The 22,697-nt window shown below is 36.8% G+C and overlaps 3 protein-coding genes across 5 annotated transcripts; 1 reads left to right on the forward strand and 2 right to left on the reverse strand.

The window, feature by feature from the left end:
• Position 1: 1 nt before the first annotated feature.
• Positions 2-3,395, forward strand: tk1 (thymidine kinase 1, soluble). The gene is made up of 7 exons (XM_051913230.1): positions 2-171; positions 355-386; positions 839-952; positions 1,029-1,122; positions 1,253-1,342; positions 2,536-2,655; positions 2,831-3,395. The coding sequence occupies exons 1-7, from the start codon at positions 106-108 to the stop codon at positions 3,008-3,010; spliced, it is 696 nt and encodes a 231-aa protein (XP_051769190.1). The 5' UTR covers positions 2-105; the 3' UTR covers positions 3,011-3,395.
• syngr2b (synaptogyrin 2b) lies at positions 3,393-12,332 on the reverse strand. Its single transcript, XM_051913231.1, has 4 exons — positions 12,080-12,332; positions 8,594-8,831; positions 5,047-5,183; positions 3,393-4,943 (listed from the first exon to the last, which is right to left on the reverse strand). Exons 1-4 carry the CDS (start codon positions 12,182-12,184, stop codon positions 4,728-4,730), a joined length of 696 nt encoding a protein of 231 aa, XP_051769191.1. The 5' UTR covers positions 12,185-12,332; the 3' UTR covers positions 3,393-4,727.
• Positions 12,333-12,652: 320 nt separating this feature from the next.
• On the reverse strand, positions 12,653-22,364 carry si:dkey-93h22.7 (hemicentin-1). Of its 3 annotated transcripts, none has more exons than XM_051913206.1 (11): positions 22,195-22,364; positions 22,079-22,105; positions 21,263-21,568; positions 20,703-20,987; positions 20,313-20,585; positions 18,512-18,811; positions 16,914-17,015; positions 16,776-16,800; positions 13,535-13,619; positions 13,224-13,286; positions 12,653-13,038 (listed from the first exon to the last, which is right to left on the reverse strand). In XM_051913206.1, exons 1-11 carry the CDS (start codon positions 22,226-22,228, stop codon positions 12,952-12,954), a joined length of 1,587 nt encoding a protein of 528 aa, XP_051769166.1. In that variant the 5' UTR covers positions 22,229-22,364; the 3' UTR covers positions 12,653-12,951. The 3 variants fall into 3 exon arrangements, with proteins under 3 accessions (XP_051769166.1, XP_051769164.1, XP_051769167.1); XM_051913204.1 differs by having other exon boundaries at positions 13,224-13,289; XM_051913207.1 differs by lacking the exon at positions 16,914-17,015 and having other exon boundaries at positions 13,224-13,289.
• Positions 22,365-22,697: the final 333 nt, after the last annotated feature.

A 22,697-nucleotide genomic window follows, 5' to 3' on the forward strand; every position in this document is an offset into this window, starting at 1 on the left:
TACAGCTACTATAAATGGACAAACTGGCGGTGGCGGGATGTTCAAATCCTGCTGTAAGTCGTACTGTATGTTGAGATAGTCATAAAAACAGAAGAAACAAAAGACATGGATTGTTTGAATGTAGCCAAGATTTTACCCAATTCCCCACGGAAGACCAGAGGACAGATTCAGGTGCGTGACCGTTTAACTGTGACTCCAGTTTAATGTCATTCGAGTCAGTGAAGATTTACCGGGTACAATTATAATATTTAAATATATATTTAATGCGTGGCTCTTCGTTTGGACGTGATGTTTTTAGGTTTTGTTGTGGATTTGAAGCTGTTGTAAATATAAACATTAATGTCATCTTCTCAGGTTATTTTCGGACCGATGTTCTCAGGAAAAAGGTAAGAGTTAATAAATCATCAGTACATCCATGTTATGTTATGAAATATGAAGGTAAAACTAAAAACAACGATGTTTTGGTTCAGCGGATGGCGCCAAAATGCAGCTGCAGGTTACAAAGCGCGAAAAATGTTTGTTCATTGACCCTCATGTTGTCACAGACTCCCAGTGCTGTTTATGTAAATACTATAATAGTTTTCTAAATTTAAATCTTCCTCTGTTTATAATAAAAGCACGTCAGTGTTATTAAGAAAAATGTCATTTTTGTTGAAAAATGCAGTAAAACACTCAAAATAAACAAGGAAGATGTAAAGCACTCCATATATCAGGGGTCTTTGAGACTCCAAACAGCACTAATGTCACATTTTTCTGAAGTTTGAGTTTTCTTATAATCAGGGAATCTCCTGGTGTTGTGTTAATTGAAGTGTTAATGAGTTTGTGTGTGTGTCTCCAGCACTGAGCTGATGCGGCGTGTGCGGCGGTTCCAGGTGGCTCAGTATTCCTGCTTGGTCATCAAATATGCCAAAGACACTCGATATTCCCAGATGGGAATGGCCACGCATGACATGTAAGGTATCTCTACGATGAGTGTGTTCGTGTGGTAAAGTGTGGTTGTGTGAGGTTTGCTGTGGTTTCTGCTGCAGGAGCATGATGGAGGCCGTTCCTGCCAACCGTCTGAGTGACGTGAAGTCTCTGGCCCTGCAGGCGTGTGTCATCGGCATCGACGAGGGACAGTTTGTACGTCTCTGTTAAGATGCAGAAAGACTGTCAATCATTATTCTGTTTACTGAGACACTCCTTGGAGTCTCAGTCTAATGTTATGGTTTGTGATGTATTTTATAATAATTCAGATCTTTTGGTTTTGCAGTTTCCGGACACAGTTGAGTTCTGTGAAGAAATGGCCAACATGGGAAAAACTGTCATAGTAGCAGCGCTTGATGGAACCTTCCAGAGAAAGGTACGATTATGAGGGATCTGGATGTGTGTGTGTGTGTGTGTATATATATATATATATATATGTATATATATATATATATATATATATATACACACTCTATATGTATATGTTTTCTATATTATACATATTTATATTCATTTTACTATATATTTTATTTGTTTTATTTATTTTTACTTTACTATATATTTCACTATATATATATATATATTTTTATATATGTGTGTTTTTTTTTTATTTATATTTAAATTATATTTGAAATGTTATTTTACTATTATGTGCTTATTTGTTTACTATATATTTTGGTTATTTAATATAAATAAAATATAATTATATACATTTTATTTATATTCTATACTATATATATTTTGTTTATTTATTTTACTATTATTTACTTATTTTTGTCCTTTTTTATGTTTTATTTAATATAAATTATATTTATAATTGTTTAATATTATAAATATTATTACAAATAATTGTTTATTTATTTTACTATATATTGTTTATTTAATATAAAATATATTTAATATATGATATGTATTACTATACTAAATGTTTTTATATATATATATATGCGTGTGCACTTATTTAATATAAATTATATTCATATTTATTGTATATCTTTTATATATATATTTTACTTTTTTGTTTGTTTTTTTTAATATATACATATTATATATTATCATTCCATTTGTTTTATTTATTTTTACTTTACTACATATTTTACTATATATTTGTTTTTTATTTATATTTAAATTATTTTTATAATGTTTTTTATTTTATTATTTTTTACTACATATTTCTGTCTTTTAATATAAATTATATTTATTTAATATAAACATGTTATTTTATTTGTCTATTTATATATTTATTTAATTTAATTTACTATAATTTTTTTAGTATAAATTATTACATTTATTATACATTTTATTTATTTGTATATTATATATTGTTTATTTTACTATATATATATATATATATATATATATACACACACATACACACACAAAAAATATAAAGTAAATATATATTAAGTATTTTAAATATAATTTATATTAAATAGATGCGCATATATATATATAAATATGTATATGTGTGTGTGTGTGTGTGTGTATTTTTATTTTATATATATTTATTTTACATATATTTTTATTCTTGAGCGATGTTGATGACCTTTGACCCTTGTCTCTGTGCAGCCCTTTGGTAACATCCTGAATCTGGTGCCTCTAGCGGAGAGCGTGGTCAAGCTGAACGCCGTCTGCATGCAGTGCTTCAAAGAAGCCGCTTATACCAAAAGACTGGGAGCTGAAAAAGAGGTGAGGACAGAAACAGCTGAACTGACATCTGGACAAACACACCCTCTGATTTGAGCGGGTCTGACGCGTGTTCTACTCTCACAGCAGAAGCGGTCAGCGTCACATCCTCATCCTGTCAGAAGAACTGAAATCTCACAGCATCTTTTGTTTTCGTGTCTTTGTTTCACTTCCTCAGGTGGAGGTGATCGGCGGCGCTGATATGTATCACGCTGTGTGTCGGACGTGTTACGGAGGTCTTACGGAGTGTAAGGAGAACCGTGACCCGCTGAGAGAGGAGACGCCTCCGCACGTAACGTCAGGAAAACCTCTGGACCAAAGCGCTCCACGCAAACTCTTTGCTTCCCTTCACCTCTGAACACAACACGACAGTTAATGTATGGATTTACCTCTGTGTAGCGAGAGTTTAGCACTTGATGATGTTTATTTTTGTGCGTCTGATGTGCTGTTGATTTCCTGTAAATAACTTTAAAGTGGGTCCAGCAAAATGTGTGTTTGTATCTTTGGTTTGAAAATCAGTACTTTGTACGTATTTTAATTTAAATGATTTTAAACTATTTAAATGTGTCTAACAAAGCCAGCTGACATCCTGAAACACTGCCATGGAGTGATGCATTATGATTAAAACTTTTTTTTTTTTTCTTTTTTTTCTGTATGTTTTTCACATGAAACATTTTGTAGAATTTGCTACATGAGAAGTTTGTTTTAATTCAATGCGTGAAAATAAAAATGACATGTCATAATCAGACTCATTTGTTTTAATTTAGGATACACACCAGTGTTTGTGTTCGTTTTTATGTGCAATTAAAAAAACATAATCTGGTTATTCAGAGAAAACTGTAACAGATCTGTAACCCGAAAATATACAAAATGTAAATGCTAAAACTTTCAAGCACTAAAAGGAAGTGAATTGCATGCAAAAAAAAATCAAATCAAATGTTAATTTCTGAAATTATTCAAAAACAGTACTGATGTATGAATGTTTTTTCCAAGTAAATGTTAATATACAGTATGGAAGCTTGTTTTCGCCACGGAATAAAAGTATATATTTTCACAATCACAGCTTTCTACTGTTCAAAAGTTTGGGAAAGAAATTAGTACTTTTATTCATCAAGGATGCATTAAATTGATCAAAAGTGTCAGTAAAGACATTTATAATGTTGCAAAAGATTCTATTTCAAATAAATGCTGTTCTTTTGAACTTTCTATTCATCAAAGAATCCTGAAAAATAAATCACAGTTTAAATAAAAATATGAAACCGTTTTCAACATTGATAATAATCATAAATGTTTCTTGAGCAGCAAATCATCATATTAGAATGATTTCTGAAGGATCATGTGACACTGAAGACTGGAGTAATGATGCTGAAAATTCAGAGGAATAAATTACACTTTACTATATATTCACATAGAAAACAGCTGATTTACATTTACCGACCCCAAACTTTTGAACCCTAGTGTATAATTCAGAGAAAAAACAGTCAGAATTGTGAGATTGCACTTTTAATTTTTTAATTCTGTAGCGAAAACAAGCTTCTACAGATGAAACAGCACCAGAGAGATCAGCACCACAGTGTTTATGTGCATCAGAAGACTGGACTTATTCCCTGGAGAATCAGTTTTTCACACTGAATCAGATCTGGAAGCAGATAAAAGCATCACACATGAATTTACAGCACAAAACCGCTTCAATTCGTCTCCAATGAAATGAGAAAACTCTCCAGTGAATCACATGATGTAATGAGCAGTCCAGCTCTTCACGCACTAACATGATTAGAAAAAGGGCTCTTTTTGTTTCTGTCTGACCATCCGCCACATTCCTCCTCGGGAACAACACAAAAACACTGCTGTGACTCCAGGAGTGTGAGCGACAGATCGGCTTTCGCTTTATTCCAGCTCATCGGTGCGAATCTGAACTCATCAGACAGAAGAAAACACTTGAATATTTACACATTTATGGGCACACTGTAAAAGCACAGTCAGACTCCTATTGGCTGCCTGTCGAGGCTCCTCCCACATCCCGCGGCATCACGTGACCCGGGTGTCGTGTTTCCCTTCCCTGTGGGTGTGGTTTGTCAGTAGACGGGCGGCTGGTAGCTGCTCTGGCCGGACGGGTCGGGGTTCGGTATGAAGGGCGGCTGCTGGTAGACGTCTGACCCGGCGTCCTGGAAGGAGGGGTATGTGGGCGGAGCGTAGGGTGACGTGTGGTCGATGGGCGGATCGGCATAGTTGTGGGTCACGTCTGCAATGCCCTGACGAAACCTCACCAGAGCGAAGTAAGTCAACGCTCCCTGATTGGACGAGAGATTCGGCTGTCAATCAACAACCTTAAGGTTTCAAAGTTAGCATGAACCAATAGATTTCATCATTAAGACAACGGTGTCTCACACTCACCCAGGATGCGATGGAGAAGAAGGAGAAGGCGATGACGGCGTGGACACCGTCTGTGGGGATGCCGCTGGTGTTGTGGGTCTTTGACCACTGATCGGCCATGAGACAGAAACACACAAACCACAGGAAGGTCCAGGAGCCTGATCAACAGAGTCGTGAAGATCATTAGACAATCACAGACTATCATTCAGATACTATTATAGCTTTTAATATGTTCAATCAGTTTGTATTTTCATATTCTCCATTTTCATTTTATTTAAGTTGGCATGAGAAAGTCACCTCACTGAAATCACATTTAAACATTATTCTTCCGAGACTACATTTTTTGACTCCAACTCCCCCTAGAGCTTTAACTCTACAACACTGAACTCGGCTCAGACCTTCAGGCTGTTCTGACTGAGTGTGCGTTATCTTTTCTAACTGATCCAATTATGGTTTTCCTAAAAATGAAGATTAAAAATCATAAAAATCCCATTGATTTACATTGACGGAATGTTCAAATGAGCAAAGATTGTTAAACTCTATCTATGATCTTACAATATGTATTATATTAAAACATGCTAAATCATGCTAACAATGTGCTAAATCATGCTAGCAACATAACATGCTAAATCATGCTAACAACATAATAATCATGTTATCAACATGCTAAATCATGCTAGCAACATAACATGCTAAATCATGCTGACAACATAACATCCTAAATAATGCTAACAACATGATAATCATGTTAACAACATAATCATGCTAGCAACATGCTAAATCATGCTAACAACATGCTAAATCATGCTAGCAACATGACAATCATGCTAACAAAATGACAATAATGCTAACATGACAATCATGTTAACAACATAACGTGCTAAATCATGCTAGCAACATTATCATGCTAGCAACATGCTAAATCATGCTAACAACATGCTAAATCATGGTAGCAACATGACAATCATGCTAACAAAATGACAATAATGCTAACAACATAACGTGTTAAATCATGCTAGCAAAACATTATCATGCTAGTGAAATGTTAAATCATGCTAGCAACATGACAATCATGCTAACAACATAATCATGCTAGCGAAATGCTAAATCATGCTAGCAACATGTTAAATCATGCTAACAACATAATCATGCTAGCAACATGCTAAATCATGCTAACAACATGCTAAATCATGCTAGCAACATGACAATCATGCTAACAAAATGACAATAATGCTAACATGACAATCATGTTAACAACATAACGTGCTAAATCATGCTAGCAACATTATCATGCTAGCGAAATGCTAAATCATGCTAGCAACATGCTAAATCATGCTAGCAAAATGCTAAATCATGCTAGCAACATGACAATCATGCTAACAACATAACATGTTAAATCATGCTGGCAAAATGCTAATCATGTTAGCAACATGCTAAATGATGCTAGCAACATGACAATCATGTTAACAACATAAAATGCTAAATCATGCTAGCCAACATGCTAAGCATGCTAACAACATGCTAAATCATGCTAGCAACATGACAATCATGCTAACAACATAACATGTTAAATCATGCTAGCCAACATGATAATAATGCTAACAACATGTTAAATCATGCTAGCAACATGATGATGCTAACAACATGCTAACAATGTTAAATCTTGTTAACAACGTTAAATCATGCTAAGAACATGCTAATGCTAATGCTTCGTTCATGTGCTCTCAGGATAATCGTAAATATGAGTTTCCTAGAACGAAACTTGATCATTTTGAAACTTTAATGCGATGAGCTCGTAATCACGACCGCAGAAGTGGGAATTATCAAATTTCCCATAGCACGTAAAGTCAGCATAAATCATGCTAGCAACATGTTAATCATGCTAACAATGTGCTAAATCATGCTAGCAACACAGTAGCAACATGTTAAATCATGCTAGCAATGTGCTAAATCATGCTAACAACATGTTAGCAACATAAAAACACCCCATCAACCTTTCTCTATCTATCTATCTATCTCTTTCTCATAGACTGTATTGCCTTCAAAACATTCAAACTTTAAACTGCTTTAAACTTCAAACTGAAAACCTTTAAACTTCAAGCTTTTAAAACTTTTTCAAACGTTCTGGTCAGGCTTTCTCAAGCCAACTTCAAAGCTTGTCATTTTAGTTAAAGTTTCAGTAATTTTGGCTTTTAGTGAAGCGGTGTTGTGTGTGCTGAGTAAACATGATGGTTACTGTAGTTCTAGACTAAATGTGATCATGCATTTACTCGTCTCACAGGGCTTTAAATACGGGCTTTATCAGTACATGTCAGGGTGGGGGAGGGGGTGGCTCAAAATGGTTATTATTAAAATGTAATTATTTAAAATAATTAATAAATAAAAATAATTATTTAAGCTATAAAATACTCTAAAACAACTAAAACCTTAATTTCAGCCCCTCAAAACCTTTTTTGTGTCTATGAAGTACCTGGATTCACTTTATCTTCAAGTAATTTAGTCTTTAACATATATGTTTGTGTGTGTGTGTGTGTGTGTGTGTGTGTGTGTGTCAAAAATGTTTTAATGGCTTGTTTTAGTTAACATTAATAATCCTGGTATACATTTCTCAAACTCTTGACATCTGGCCCACTTACACAGGAAGAGGTCGATGTGCAGTAAAACCGCAGTGTGTTTCACTTTTACAGGACGTTTAGAGGCAGTTCATCTAAAACCGATCATGCTACAATAACAGGTCATGTGGAAAAAACATTTTTTTTAAAAAATGGCACCACAGTTTCCACAAACGGAAGAGACGCCACTGATTAAACATGTAAATGTGTTCAGGATGAGTGATAAAAACATTGCTTACTGACACAGAAATGACAGCCGATCCTACTAAACCATTGAGGTCTTCACTAGCTATGTATCATCCACATGTTTTGTGCAAATTTTGGGATATTGCATTAAAAAAATTGGTGTATGGAAAAATGTGCATAAAAAAAAAAAAAAAATGTATGCGCTCAATTGGGGGGGATCGTCTTTTTTATCCGTTAAAAAGACATGCACATAAACCACAATGCAAACACATTTACTGAATAAATCCCTTGCAACTTTGCCTCAGCGAAGGCTGTGATTGGATAACTGGACTAACCAGCGGACCAATCACATCGCAGCATCTCAAATGTTGGTTTGGTGTTTCTGAAAAAAGTCTGTCATCAGAATGATTTGGTCCAGAAGCGTCTCACACGATTGTGTTCCCAAACACCAGCATCCGAACGCAAGATCACATGACAGCGTTTATTGTGTTTCATCTGACGCTCTGAGATGAACTCATTTATGATGGAGGAGAAAAGAGCACGATTGAACCAACTTACATTTTTATTACTGATATTTTGCGGCAATTTCCCATGAAGTGGCCATTTTGTTCTCATGAACACATGGGAAGGAAACGCTGCTTTATTCACGAATGTTTTATGCCATATTCCAATTTTACACACAAGTTAATTTCTCAACTTTGGATTGAAACAGCTACTGAGACATGAAGAATATAGTAGAACTGAAACTCAAATACAGAAGATGTTCTCACCTGAGAAGCCCAGATCAGCCATCACGACGTACTTCCGCTCCTGAGCATTGCTCATCAAAGGCAGGTAAGCATCAGCCAGTAGGAAGGCTACGCAAGCCAGGAAGGCGATGATGCCGATTCCCACCGCGTAATGACAGGCCCCGTCGTTCCCGTTGAAGACACACTTCGTCTGGGCATCATTTGCCCCGTTCACGTAACCTTCAGCGGTTATGGAGGCGAACACCACAATGGCAAAAACCTGAGAAGAAGGGAAGTGAGAACTGCATCAAACCACAGCGCACAAGTAAAAGCAACCATCTTCTTTACTTCGCTTGAGTACGAGTAGAAGTACTGAAAAATAATATGACTCAAGTAAGAGTAAATATGTAGTTTGCTGAAAAACTACTCAAGTAACTGTTATAAATTACTTCAGTAAACATAAAAAAAAGGAAAAATGTGAAGAATCGCTCAACTGAAAGGATTAGTTCACTTTCATATAAAATTTTCCTGATAATTTCCTCACCCCCATGTCATCCAAGATGTTCTTGTCTTTTGAAAAGAAATGAAGGTTTTTGAGGAAAACATTCCAGGATTTTTCTCCATATAGTGGACTTCACTGGGGTTCAACGGGTTGAAGGTCCAAATGTCAGTTTCAGTGCAGCTTCAAAGAGCTCTACATGATCCCAGACGAGGAATAAGAGTCTTATCTAGAGAAACCATCGGCAAATGATCGCCTTCCAAGTGCTTCCGCCAAAACCGTACTTTCGTATTCTTCAAAAAGCTTACGCTGTATGTTCTGCGCCTTCCCTATTCTGCTTACGGAACGAACGCGGCGCAAGTTCCATTTTTTCCGTAAGTAGAATAGAGAAGGCGTAGGACATACAGCGTAAGCTTTTTGAAGAATACGAAAGTACGGTTTTGGCGGAAGCACTTGGAAGGCGATCATTTGCCGATGGTTTCTCTAGATAAGACTCTTATTCCTCGTCTGGGATCATGTAGAGCTCTTTGAAGCTGCACTGAAACTGACATTTGGACCTTCAACCTGAAGTCCACTATATGGAGAAAAATCCTGGAATGTTTTCCTCAAAAACCTTCATTTCTTTTCAAAAGACATGAACATCTTGGATGACATGGGGGTGAGGAAATTATCAGGAAAATTTTATATGAAAGTGAACTAATCCTTGAATCACTGAACTGAACTCAAACAAAGTGGAACCAGATTTATTTATTTCATTGTCACAGTCATTGGTCAGCGCCTTGATTGGCTCATGAAGAAGAAGTTTCAATTCTAAATCATTTTATCATTTTGGCAAATGTTGATTTATAAACATACTTTTGTCCATTGTTAGATCGTGTTAATGATGCTGCAGTATATTCATTTATTTGCTACTTCATTTTAATATTTAATGTAGAAATTAACACAAGATGAAATTTAAAAACACTTTAAACTCACTATTGTGTAATGTTAATGCATACACAACCTTTGCGTTTGCATACAAACATTGCAGTTACCGATACATTAAGTAAAAAAAAATAAATGTACTTTTTCTTTCTACCAGCCATAGACGGTCTCAAGGTTTGTGTCGACTTTTACATCTGTTTTCAGTGTTGTGTTGATTTTGGCAAACAATTTGCTTTGTGCATTCACACCGAACGAGATCAAATCAATGATAACTCATTATAACCCTTTATATTACTTGAAGCATCCAGTACAGACAGCCTCAAGCGACAACTGTGTGTCAGTTTAACACTGACTGTTAATAACACAGTATTATTAAGTGTGGTTTAACCCATTATTGCCACAACCCCAGAGCTGAACTGGAGGGTTTGACTGGTACTGCAAACGAGTCGGACCTGTCTGTGCAGGACTCAAAGGTTTTACTTGTACTTTTGGTTTAAAATAAATGCACCAAATTTGAAAATTCAAGTAAAATTACCACAATTCAATTATACTCAAAAAGTACTATAATGAGAGTAGTTGTGATACGCTACTTTCCGCCTCAGATGCGGTGAGAGGAAGATGGAAACACTAAGAGAGAGAGAGAGATCAGGTCGAAGCCACACGCCTCCGTCGATGCAAATGTGTCACGCAGGAGATCAGGCTCATGAAAGCCACCGATGCATCACAAACCAAACTTCAGAATCACTGCAGGAGAAACAGAACGTCACTCTGTTCTCGTGTTACCTGCCATCTGCTGTGTTTACATGTCAGCACGGGGGACGGGGGACATTCTGTACTTGTGTACTATCACATGACACACAACTAACTAACCACTGCCTGAATGTTCATGTGACTAGAGAGAGGCCGACTCACTGCTGGTGTGCAAATGTGTGTGACACTAGTAAACAAATTAGACAGAGAAAATCTAGACGTGGTTGACAAGGTCATCTGATGCAGTCAGTCACACACCAGATATGAATCAGCGCTTACCGACTCTTTGCTCTCATTTCAGCATCTGTGGAAAGTCCCTTCAACACGATCATGTTCTTAACAGAAAAATCAATCAGAAGCAGATCTTCTCCAGCTAACAGGAAACGTTCTGGCAAGGTTCTCTCAACGTTCTAAACAAACATTATTCTAGTAACATTAATAGAATCCTCAAACGTTCAAAGTTATCTTCACGCTAAAAAATGTTGGGTTAGAAACAACCCAAGTTGGGTTGAAAATGGACAAACCCAGCGGTTGGGTGCTGCAGTTTTATTTAACCCAACTATTGTTTAAAAATGTCTGGCTTAAAATGAACCCAAAAAAATAATTAAAAATCATAATTACTAGAGACAACAATAATAATAATCAAAAGGTGAACATTTATTAATAAGCAATTTAAAAAATGTTTATTGTTTAATTATTATTCATTCAAATGTTCATTTTTTGAACATATTAATACATTTTAAGAACGAATACAGTAATTTTTATACAATAGTTGAGTTAAATAAAATTATCCAGCAGATTGGACATTTAACCCAACCGCTGGGTTTGTCCATTTTCAACCCAACTTGGGTTATTTTTAACCCAGCATTTTTTAGAATGTGGTATTTAATAATGTTTTCAAAACATTAGCACAATAACATTGTTTATTAAATGTTTTTTTTTTCTGAAACGTTTTAGTTCAACGTTTTTTAAATGTTACTACTTGTTTCAGAACGTTCAGAGAACATTAAAAGTAATTTAACGTTTCTTTAACGTTCAGAAATAACGTTTTCATGAGAACGTTTGCTAAACGTTCTTAGAACATATTTTTGTTAACTGGGAATCAGATTCAATGGTGATTCGATTCAGTTTATCAATTGTGAAACGACTTCAAAAGCAGCTCTTAACCTCTTCCAGGACAATATCCTACTATTAAAAATTTAAATAAAAATATAAATAAAAAGAGTATTAATTTAAACATAATTAAAGCAGTAATTAAAGTGCCGCAAACTCACGAATGACTCAATGATTTACGCCCATATTTCCCGCCGTCGATTATTGATCACAATGAGTTGAATGTGACACATGTCACTCACCCAGCTGAGGAGTCGTATGATAGTTTGAGGCTGTTTGATGAATTTGATGAGATCGAATCCCGCTCCGGCGAGAGAGGCTCCGTACGCCACACTGCTCGACTCCATCGGTAAAAAACAAACACACACTCACTCACACAAACACACACACACGCGCGAGCGACAGCTGAATACACAACACGGACACACACCACCACCACCGGTGCAGCTGCTTCCTCAGATACTGGTGTCAGTCAGATTCGCGAATGAATCGTTCTTTTGAACCGGCTCTTTTTGATGATTCAGATGAACTCAAGGGGCGGTTCGTTAACATAAACGGTTCAAAAGAACCGACTCGCCGGCCAAAATGATTCGGCGTTGCTAAACAGAGTGAAAATCCAATAAGGTTAAAGTCCTAATAGTTACTACAAATCATTACAGATGAAATTACGTTAGTTTAATGTTTAATAATAAACAGTTGATTAGGATATTTACATACAGTCGTGACATAAACAATGATGATGTTCACTGCTCCTCACAAACACACACACACACACACACACACACAAATGAAAGTGATCCACTACATACAAATCATCTGGTTTATATCTAAAGTTTTAATATGAACATTGTTGGATTTATCAAAACATATAAATTTTTTAATTATTTGTGATCTTCCGTCCATGAACCCACACAGACTCGTTTGAATCTGACAGTAGACACATTGTTGGCCATCTTTGCTTCTGATTGGTCACAGTCGTGAGTGCTTGTCTATTGTCTCGGTTTGAATAAACCTTTGTCTGAACAGAATAATACGTGACAAATAGCCTAAGTGAAGATATGCTTGTGCCTGTGGGAAACCAAACAGTCAGGCTCAGATTTAATGGATTAAAATCCTATAAATTAAACTCTTCAAGAATGTCTGTAGATTTGGAGACGGCGCCTTCATACAGGAGAGTTTCATCTACAGATTCGCCTTCATCCTGTTAAACAGAACAAAATGAGTACAATCTCAACTAACAGGGAACGTTCTCTCAAAGTTATGAACAAACGTTCTTCTGTAACGTTAATAGAACGTTCGTTCAGAGTTATCTGGTCTTTATAACTGGGAATCATTTTTACAGAATCTGAAGAAACTGTGATTCAGTGTAATAATAATAAATAATACCTCAGCAGCAGAATCACTCATTCTGTCAGCGAGGACGACGTCTTCCTCATAACCCTCCAACATCTCCTCAAACAAAAAAACACACAAAAACTCTTTCACCAACCCTAAACCTAGTGCGCTTCCTATCTAGACAGTATTTTAAGGCATGTTCCGAAGAGAAGAAAGCAATTAAGGCAATGTTGTGTGTATATCCTTCATGTATAATGCAAACCCAGAGTGCATTGTGTTGATTTGATTAATATACAAAAAAATCTGATTACTAAAAGTCTATTTATGAACTAAAACAGAAGCAGTGGTAAATGAATCCTCACTAGATAATCCTCCTCCTCCTCCTCCTCCTCCTCTTCGTCTTCCTGTTTAACAGCGATTTCCATTTTTCTGCGTTGTTTGATGAGTCTTGAATAAAAAAGCGGAACATTAGTTCAATTAGATGTTATAAAATGCTGGTTAAAAACAACCCCAGGTTGGGTTAAATATGGACAAACCCAGCGGTTGGGTTAAATGTTTGCCCAACCTGCTGGGTAGTTTTATTTAACTCAACTATTGTTTAAAAATTACTATATTTCTTGATTAAAATGAACCCATACTATGTTGGAAATGAACATTTATTAATAAGTTTAATGAATAATAATTAAACAATAAACATATATTAAATTGTTTATTAATAAATGTTCACCTTTTGATTATTATTGTTGCCTCTAGTAATTATGTGTCTGATTTTTAATTTCCAACATACTTTGGGTTCATTTTAAGACAGACATATAGTAATTTTTAAACAATAGTTGAGTTAAATAAAACTACCCAGCATGTTGGGCAAACATTTAACCCATTCGCTGGGTCAAAACAACCCAATCGCTGGGTTAAAACAACCCATTATCTGGGTTAAAACAACCAGATATCTGGGTTAAAACAACCCAATCACTGGGTTAAAACAACACATTATCTGGGTTAAAACAACACATTATCTGGGTTAAAACAACCAGATATCTGGGTTAAAACAACCCAATCACTGGGTTAAAACAACCCAATCGCTGGGTTAAAACAACACATTATCTGGGTTAAAACAACCCAATCGCTGGGTTAAAACAACTCATTAGCTGGGTTAAAACAACCCAATCGCTGGGTTAAAACAACCAGATATCTGGGTTAAAACAACCCAATCACTGGGTTAAAACAACACATTATCTGGGTTAAAACAACTCATTATCTGGGTTAAAACAACACATTATCTGGGTTAAAACAACTCATTATCTGGGTTAAAACAACCCAATCGCTGGGTTAAAACAACTCATTATCTGGGTTAAAACAACCCAATCGCTGGGTTAAAACAACTCATTAGCTGGGTTAAAACAACCAGATATCTGGGTTAAAACAACCCAATCACTGGGTTAAAACAACCCGATCGCTGGGTTAAAACAACACATTATCTGGGTTAAAACAACCCAATCGCTGGGTTAAAACAACTCATTAGCTGGGTTAAAACAACCCAATCGCTGGGTTAAAACAACCAGATATCTGGGTTAAAACAACCCAATCACTGGGTTAAAACAACACATTATCTGGGTTAAAACAACCCAATCGCTGGGTTAAAACAACTCATTAGCTGGGTTAAAACAACCAGATATCTGGGTTAAAACAACCCAATCACTGGGTTAAAACAACCCAATCGCTGGGTTAAAACAACACATTATCTGGGTTAAAACAACCAGATATCTGGGTTAAAACAACCCAATCACTGGGTTAAAACAACCCGATCGCTGGGTTAAAACAACACATTATCTGGGTTAAAACAACTCATTATCTGGGTTAAAACAACACATTATCTGGGTTAAAACAACTCATTATCTGGGTTAAAACAACCCAATCGCTGGGTTAAAACAACTCATTATCTGGGTTAAAACAACCCAATCGCTGGGTTAAAACAACTCATTAGCTGGGTTAAAACAACCAGATATCTGGGTTAAAACAACCCAATCACTGGGTTAAAACAACCCGATCGCTGGGTTAAAACAACACATTATCTGGGTTAAAACAACCAGATATCTGGGTTAAAACAACCCAATCACTGGGTTAAAACAACCCGATCGCTGGGTTAAAACAACACATTATCTGGGTTAAAACAACCCAATCGCTGGGTTAAAACAACTCATTAGCTGGGTTAAAACAACCCAATCACTGGGTTAAAACAACCCGATCGCTGGGTTAAAACAACTCATTATCTGGGTTAAAACAACCCAATCGCTGGGTTAAAACAACTCATTAGCTGGGTTAAAACAACCCAATCGCTGGGTTAAAACAACACATTATCTGGGTTAAAACAACCCAATCGCTGGGTTAAAACAACCCAATATCTGGGTTAAAACAACCCAATCGCTGGGTTAAAACAACACATTATCTGGGTTAAAACAACCCAATCGCTGGGTTAAAACAACCCAATATCTGGGTTAAAACAACCCAATCGCTGGGTTAAAACAACACATTATCTGGATTAAAACAACCAGATATCTGGGTTAAAACAACCCAATCACTGGGTTAAAACAACCCAATCGCTGGGTTAAAACAACACATTATCTGGGTTAAAACAACCAGATATCTGGGTTAAAACAACCAGATATCTGGGTTAAAACAACCCAATCACTGGGTTAAAACAACCCGATCGCTGGGTTAAAACAACACATTATCTGGGTTAAAACAACTCATTATCTGGGTTAAAACAACACATTATCTGGGTTAAAACAACCCAATCGCTGGGTTAAAACAACTCATTATCTGGGTTAAAACAACCCAATCGCTGGGTTAAAACAACTCATTAGCTGGGTTAAAACAACCAGATATCTGGGTTAAAACAACCCAATCACTGGGTTAAAACAACCCGATCGCTGGGTTAAAACAACACATTATCTGGGTTAAAACAACCAGATATCTGGGTTAAAACAACCCAATCACTGGGTTAAAACAACCCGATCGCTGGGTTAAAACAACCCAATCACTGGGTTAAAACAACCCGATCGCTGGGTTAAAACAACACATTATCTGGGTTAAAACAACCCAATCGCTGGGTTAAAACAACTCATTATCTGGGTTAAAACAACCCAATCGCTGGGTTAAAACAACTCATTAGCTGGGTTAAAACAACCCAATCGCTGGGTTAAAACAACACATTATCTGGGTTAAAACAACCCAATCGCTGGGTTAAAACAACCCAATATCTGGGTTAAAACAACCCAATCGCTGGGTTAAAACAACACATTATCTGGGTTAAAACAACCCAATCGCTGGGTTAAAACAACCCAATATCTGGGTTAAAACAACCCAATCGCTGGGTTAAAACAACCCAATATCTGGGTTAAAACAACCCAATCGCTGGGTTAAAACAACACATTATCTGGGTTAAAACAACCCAATCGCTGGGTTAAAACAACACATTATCTGGGTTAAAACAACCCAGTCGCTGGGTTTGTCCATTTTCAACCCAACTTGGGTTGTTTTTAACCCAGCATTTTTTAGAGTGTTGATCTATGAATTTGAAAAATTTAAGAAAAGAAAACTCACAGGTATTTTCCTGAATATCTTCTTCCTGAGAAGACAAATTATAAAATTAATATTCATAACAAGAGATTAATGCTTAAAAGATAATAAACAATGAATACTTGTATTTAAACAGTTAAATGAGTGATGTGATAAACTCACGCAGCACGACTCCATAAATACAACACGCCATCAAAGCAACATTCAGCAGAGCGAAACAGGTGAAAACAACCACCGCAACCACAGGAGAGACTCTGTTCAGAACTGCAAATATACAGACAGAATTCAGCTCTGACGCAGGAACAGTTTCTGCGTTTGGGACTGTTATTTCTGAATGTTCTCTGAGCGTTCAAACAATTTTAAAAAATGTTTTAAACAGGTTTTTTTCTTGGTTCTATGTATGAACGTTAAGGGAACATTCCATTGTATCGTTGTTCAAACATCATGGAATGTTACTTTTGAATGTTCTCTGAAACAAGTAGTTACATTTAAAAAACATTAGACGAACGTCCAACTAAATGTTTCTGGAAAATGCACGATGTATAATAACGTTTTTGTTCTAAAGTTTTTAAAACATTAATAAAGACCAGATAACTTTGAACGAGCGTTCTATTAACGTTACCTGAAGAATGTTCATAACGTTGAGAGAACCTTGCCAGAACGTTCCCTGTTATAGTTGTTTCCTTCTTCCACTAACGTTAATAGAACATTCGTTCAAAGTTATCTGGCCTTTAATAACATTAGTATTTATACATCATTCATGAAACATTTTTGGGGAAACGTTTAGTTGGACATTTATCTAACATTTTTTAAATGTTACTAATTGTTTCAGAGAACATTCAAAAGTAACATTCATATAATGTTTGAAGAATGATGCAATGGAATGTTTTGCATAACTAAGAAAAAACGTTCATAGAACATTCAGAAATAACGTTTTCATAACTTAATGGGAACATTAACAAAACGTTCTTAACATTATCTGGACAGACAAAAACTTTATTTACTTTTTTGCACTATTTATATTCAGACTGAATGGCAGCAGCTGTTGCATTTTGAAATTTACAATCCCATCACAAATACAGAATATTTGTGTTAATTTAGCCTGAGACGACACAATTACACTGTAAACCCTAACGCTCAAAATAATTGATTGGTTAAATTAAAAAAAATAGTTCAGTCAAATTGACTTTTATAAGTATTTAGCACTTTCTTTTTCTTTCAAGTTCACAGAACTGATCTATTTTAAGTAAACTGAACTGTTTCATTGTTTTGAGTTTTGTTAACTTATTTCTTTTAATTTAGATGAACGTAAGTTTAACTGAAACTGGATTTGTTTTTCTATTTCCCAGCATGCTTTGCCCATGGCACTCGAAAGGGTGAGTAAATGCTAAAATTAAGTGTTATATATATATATATATATTTTGTGTGTGTGTGCAAGATTAATGTTTAGTGGGAAATTTAGTAGTGATTAATGTTTTGTTATGCTAATTTAGAAGAGTTTCTGCTAATGTGGGTTTTTGGAGAGTTACCATCATGGTGACAAGTGGCACATGAGGTTACATGATAATTTAAAGTTAAATGTATGAATTAGTGTTCTCAAGTTAAGAACAATTAAAATGTATGAGTACAAAATAAAATGCCAGTTCTGCTTACTTAAACTTTGAATTTCAATGAGTTTTGCCTACTTATTCGAGTTTACAGTGTAGATTTTAAAGACGTTCTGTGTGTGATAGAACAGTGTTTGCTGTGAGGCTTCATACCCTCTTTATTGATCAGAATCCTCGGGCTGCGGATGCTGGTGCTGTTGTCAAGTCTGTCCGAAGCTTCGCAGTGGTAGAGTCCAGCACTGTCCCGGCCCACAGACAGCGACAGACCTGAGTTGTCGGGCAAGACCACCGCGTAGAAACCTCCTTGGCCCTCCAGCCTGCTGTTGTTGAGAAACCAGCGGTAAAATGGAAACGTTCCTCGCTCCACCTTACAGCGCAGATCCAGACCGACCACCTGGAAGTCCCGTCTCATGTAAGTGACGGGCGTCACTGTTACAGCGCCTTCTACAGACTCTGTCCATGAGAAAAATACATTTTTAGGGGTTCAAGCTCGTAGTGCTGAAACTCTATTGTAATTGTTAAATTTTCCAAGGATCAGCATTCTCCAATAATAGTGATCAGGCAGACCAAACCGTAAGTCATAGAGATTTCAAACTTTGAGGGCTGGTAGTACTCACACTACCTAAAACATCACCAAGGCTCGCCCCGATCGCCCTGACGGGGGCGCTACAGCAGTCAAAAGTACGAAATCGCTCATAACTCCTAAACTGTTAGGCTCAAGTGTCTTATATCGCAAAATTTTCGTTTTTTGGGGATTTTTTGAAAAACCTACTTTTGCGAACTAGTCCTAGGTTTTTGACCCGATCGGAACCAAACCAGTGCAGCGAGATTCTCCAGAGTCTGAATGTCAGTAGTTATCAAAAAAAAGTTGAAATTCCGATTCATGGTCTCTAAGGGCCGCCAAAACGTTCGAAGTGGGTGGAGCCACTTTTATGAAAATGGCTAAAACTCATGAACGGAATGAGATATTTTCACCAAATTTGGCACACCTGTGTAAGAGCTCATTCTGTGGTTGCGTGAAAAAGGATCCGGCGAATGGCCACTTGGTGGCGCTATAACAGAAAAAAAAACTTGAAAACAGCTATAACTTTTTCACCGTTAGTCTGATCGTCTTGAAAATTGGCATGCAGTGTCTTCGTCCGAGGTGCCATGATTGTCAATGAGGACATTGTCGTATCTCGAAAAACATGTCCGCCATCAGCCAATGAAGTTTGAGCACCTATTAAACAAGGTTAATAGAGGCCGATTGGAACGAAACTCGGTGGGCATGTTCAACTCATGGCCCAAGAGGGCTGTGAGAATTTTGAAAGAAATCAGCCACTAGTTTACGCCTCTGTAATCACGTGGTGTTTCACAGATCCACACAATATGCATATCATTTGATAGATCTCCTCATTCTGAACAACTTTGCCTCAAGAACCAATGCTGTCAAATCAAAACGTGATTATGTAAAAAACCTACTTTTGTGAACTAGTCCTAGGCTTTCGACCGATTGGAACCAAACCAGTGCAGTACAATTCTCTGGACTCTCTAGATCAATAATTATCAAAAAAGAGTTGAACTTTACCCTTTGGGTAGCTATAACAGGGTCATTTAGAAAATTGGTGTGGCAAAATATACCCAAAAGCCTGTAAAACCTTAACCAAAACCCGGAACTTCATGAAAATAGGTGACCACGTGCGAGATATGATTCTAAATAAGCATGCAAACTTTTATGGAGATCAGACTATAGGTGGTGCTATAACTGTTAAAAAGCTTTAAAAACCATATATTTCCAATGGTAAATTGCCTATATTGGCTGTAAATGGTCTTTTGCTTTTATTATTTAAGTGGTTACATGCTTGCTAAAATCTTTTAGGCCATAAAGCACTTGAACCCTGATAATTGCTGCTCTACATTTTTTAAATGTAATTCTGTAAAGAAGTTGATTGAAAAAGGTTAATGAGCTACACACCCACGGTCAGGTCTGCTGGTTCACTCAGAACCCAGTTGCCCTCGTTGCTGGCGTTGCATCTCACGTGGCCCATGTAGCGGTTCAGCTCGACCGGCACACTGAAGAGCACGCTGGTTCTGTCGCTTGTTTCTGTTGCGATGACGTCAGTGTTGTTCAACAGGCTGAAGGTGTTGAGTGGAGTTCCCTTCTCAGACCGGCACGAGATGACGGCTTTAAAACCACCATCCTTAAGCTTCACTACGTCAACTGAGATTTCAGGCTTTGACACATATTCTAGAAAAATTCAACATTTTGGAGTCACCAAAAAATTGTACTGATCCCAAACTTTTGAATGGTAGTGTAATACGATTATTAATCTATTATAATATATAATGTGTGACCTGCTCGTACCTTTGACCTGCACAAACAGGCCATCACTGGAGTTAAAGATCGCCGTGTCATTGTATTGGTTTGACGCCACACACATATATTGGCCTGTGTTTCGCGCAGAGAGCTTGTGTATGATCAGTGTGTCGTCAGTCCTGTCGTATGCCATTTCAACTGGCTTTTCGTTCCTAAACCATTGATAGGAGACGTACGTTCCTTTGGTCTTTGTGCACTGGAGGGTCAAAGTTTGTCCTTCCCATATGTCATTACTGGAAGGATGTGAAATGATTCTCGCTCCCTCCACTGGAACTGCAAATATAATGCAATAATGATTGAGAGATGAACAAATAAACCTTCCTCAAATGCCTGATGATCATATGATTTTTCTAATAAATGATGTCTGGATAATCAAGTAAACCTGCTTCAGTCCAGTTGATATATTGCTAACAATATCAAAGTTATTTTTACGTTTACTTGATAAAAATCAGTAAAGATTTCACAGAAGAAAGACACGTGAAGCACGAGGACGTTTGTACACTTGCTATCGAATATAATACAGTAGCTTTAAAGGGTTAATGACTCACTGATGACTTTGAGGTCCAGGCCAACACTGAACGAGCTCTCGATATCTGTGTTATTGTGTCCGCTGGCCTTGCAAATGAGTCGACCGTCATGTTGTGTGGTGATAACCAGAGGAAAAATGGCTATTTCTTCAGAATTTGAGGTGTGCTCCCCAATCACCTTACTCTGGTTTGTCTCTAAATAGAGCTCGTATAGGACGGACAATGTTGCCGGTTTCCCAGGAATCTCACAGTAGAATTCCACAACTGAACCTTCGGTTGCAACGGACGGACCCAACAGAACCGGTTGATCAAGCTTGTGGAGAGAACCTGGAACAGACAATCCTTAGTGTAAATGAGTCGAGAATACAGACACACACTGCAAAAAAATGATTTTCATCCTCAGTGTTTCTGTCTTGTTTTCCAGTACAAATATCTGAACATTCCTAAATCAAGATATATTTACTGGAGAAGCAAAATGACAAGATAATAAATGCTGTTTAGATATTTGTAAAGGAAAATGAGATGCATCTTCTTTCACACATCTGGACACTGAAGCCACACTTAAAAACATCAGACTGTCATTGCATTTGATGATAAGTTTGTTGGGTGTTACATGCTAAAGCAATAGATGTAGTGCTGAAGATGAAGACATTCAAGATTGAGGCAATAATGTAATGATGTTCATAATTAACTTTATCAGTTTGTGCGTTTCTTGGGAATCAAAACACATGATCTCGGCATTTTTTGGGGTATCAAACAAAACACACACACACATTATTTAACCATAACTATCTATAAAACCCCAGATAAAACATGGCAGGAAAGAAAGCCACGTACCTGTCCCCGGATACAAGACAGAAATACCTGGTGGAAAAATATACATACATATATTAAAAAAGACTCAAGAGACCCAACATAAAAACATCCATCAGATATGCACAAGTTTCCTCCACCTATGAGAATCAGTGACACATGCATCGATTCCATCCTCGATGAAGATGAGGAGCACAATATCCAGATCCAACACCAGAGAATGATCTTCACTATTAATGCAGCACGTGAAAGTAAGTTAATAAACACGCATCTCAGTTCAACAGAGCTGATGGGATCCACCCTAAACACTCCGTGTGTGGAGGACAGATAGGGCAGATGCCAATGCAAACCACACAACTCAAGATGGAGGATTGTGAAGAACACATCTCATGAACATGAAAGACCAATGTACTGCACATACATTAATGCAAAGAACTTTTGTTCTTTGATGCCAAAAGCTGAAGATTTGTCGTCCATATTGTTTTTGCATTAATATGGCCTAAAGCCACAAGTCTCTTTAGATTCCTCGTATATGATCCATGATCAATCAGCCATTTTGACTTTGTGGTTTACAAAGGCTTTGGTGTGCTGAAGTAAGTTCGAAAAGATGATATGAACATTTTCAGGACAGAAAAAAATGATA

This window comes from Ctenopharyngodon idella, chromosome 11 (assembly GCF_019924925.1).
Source record: "Ctenopharyngodon idella isolate HZGC_01 chromosome 11, HZGC01, whole genome shotgun sequence".
NCBI lineage: Eukaryota > Metazoa > Chordata > Actinopteri > Cypriniformes > Xenocyprididae > Ctenopharyngodon > Ctenopharyngodon idella.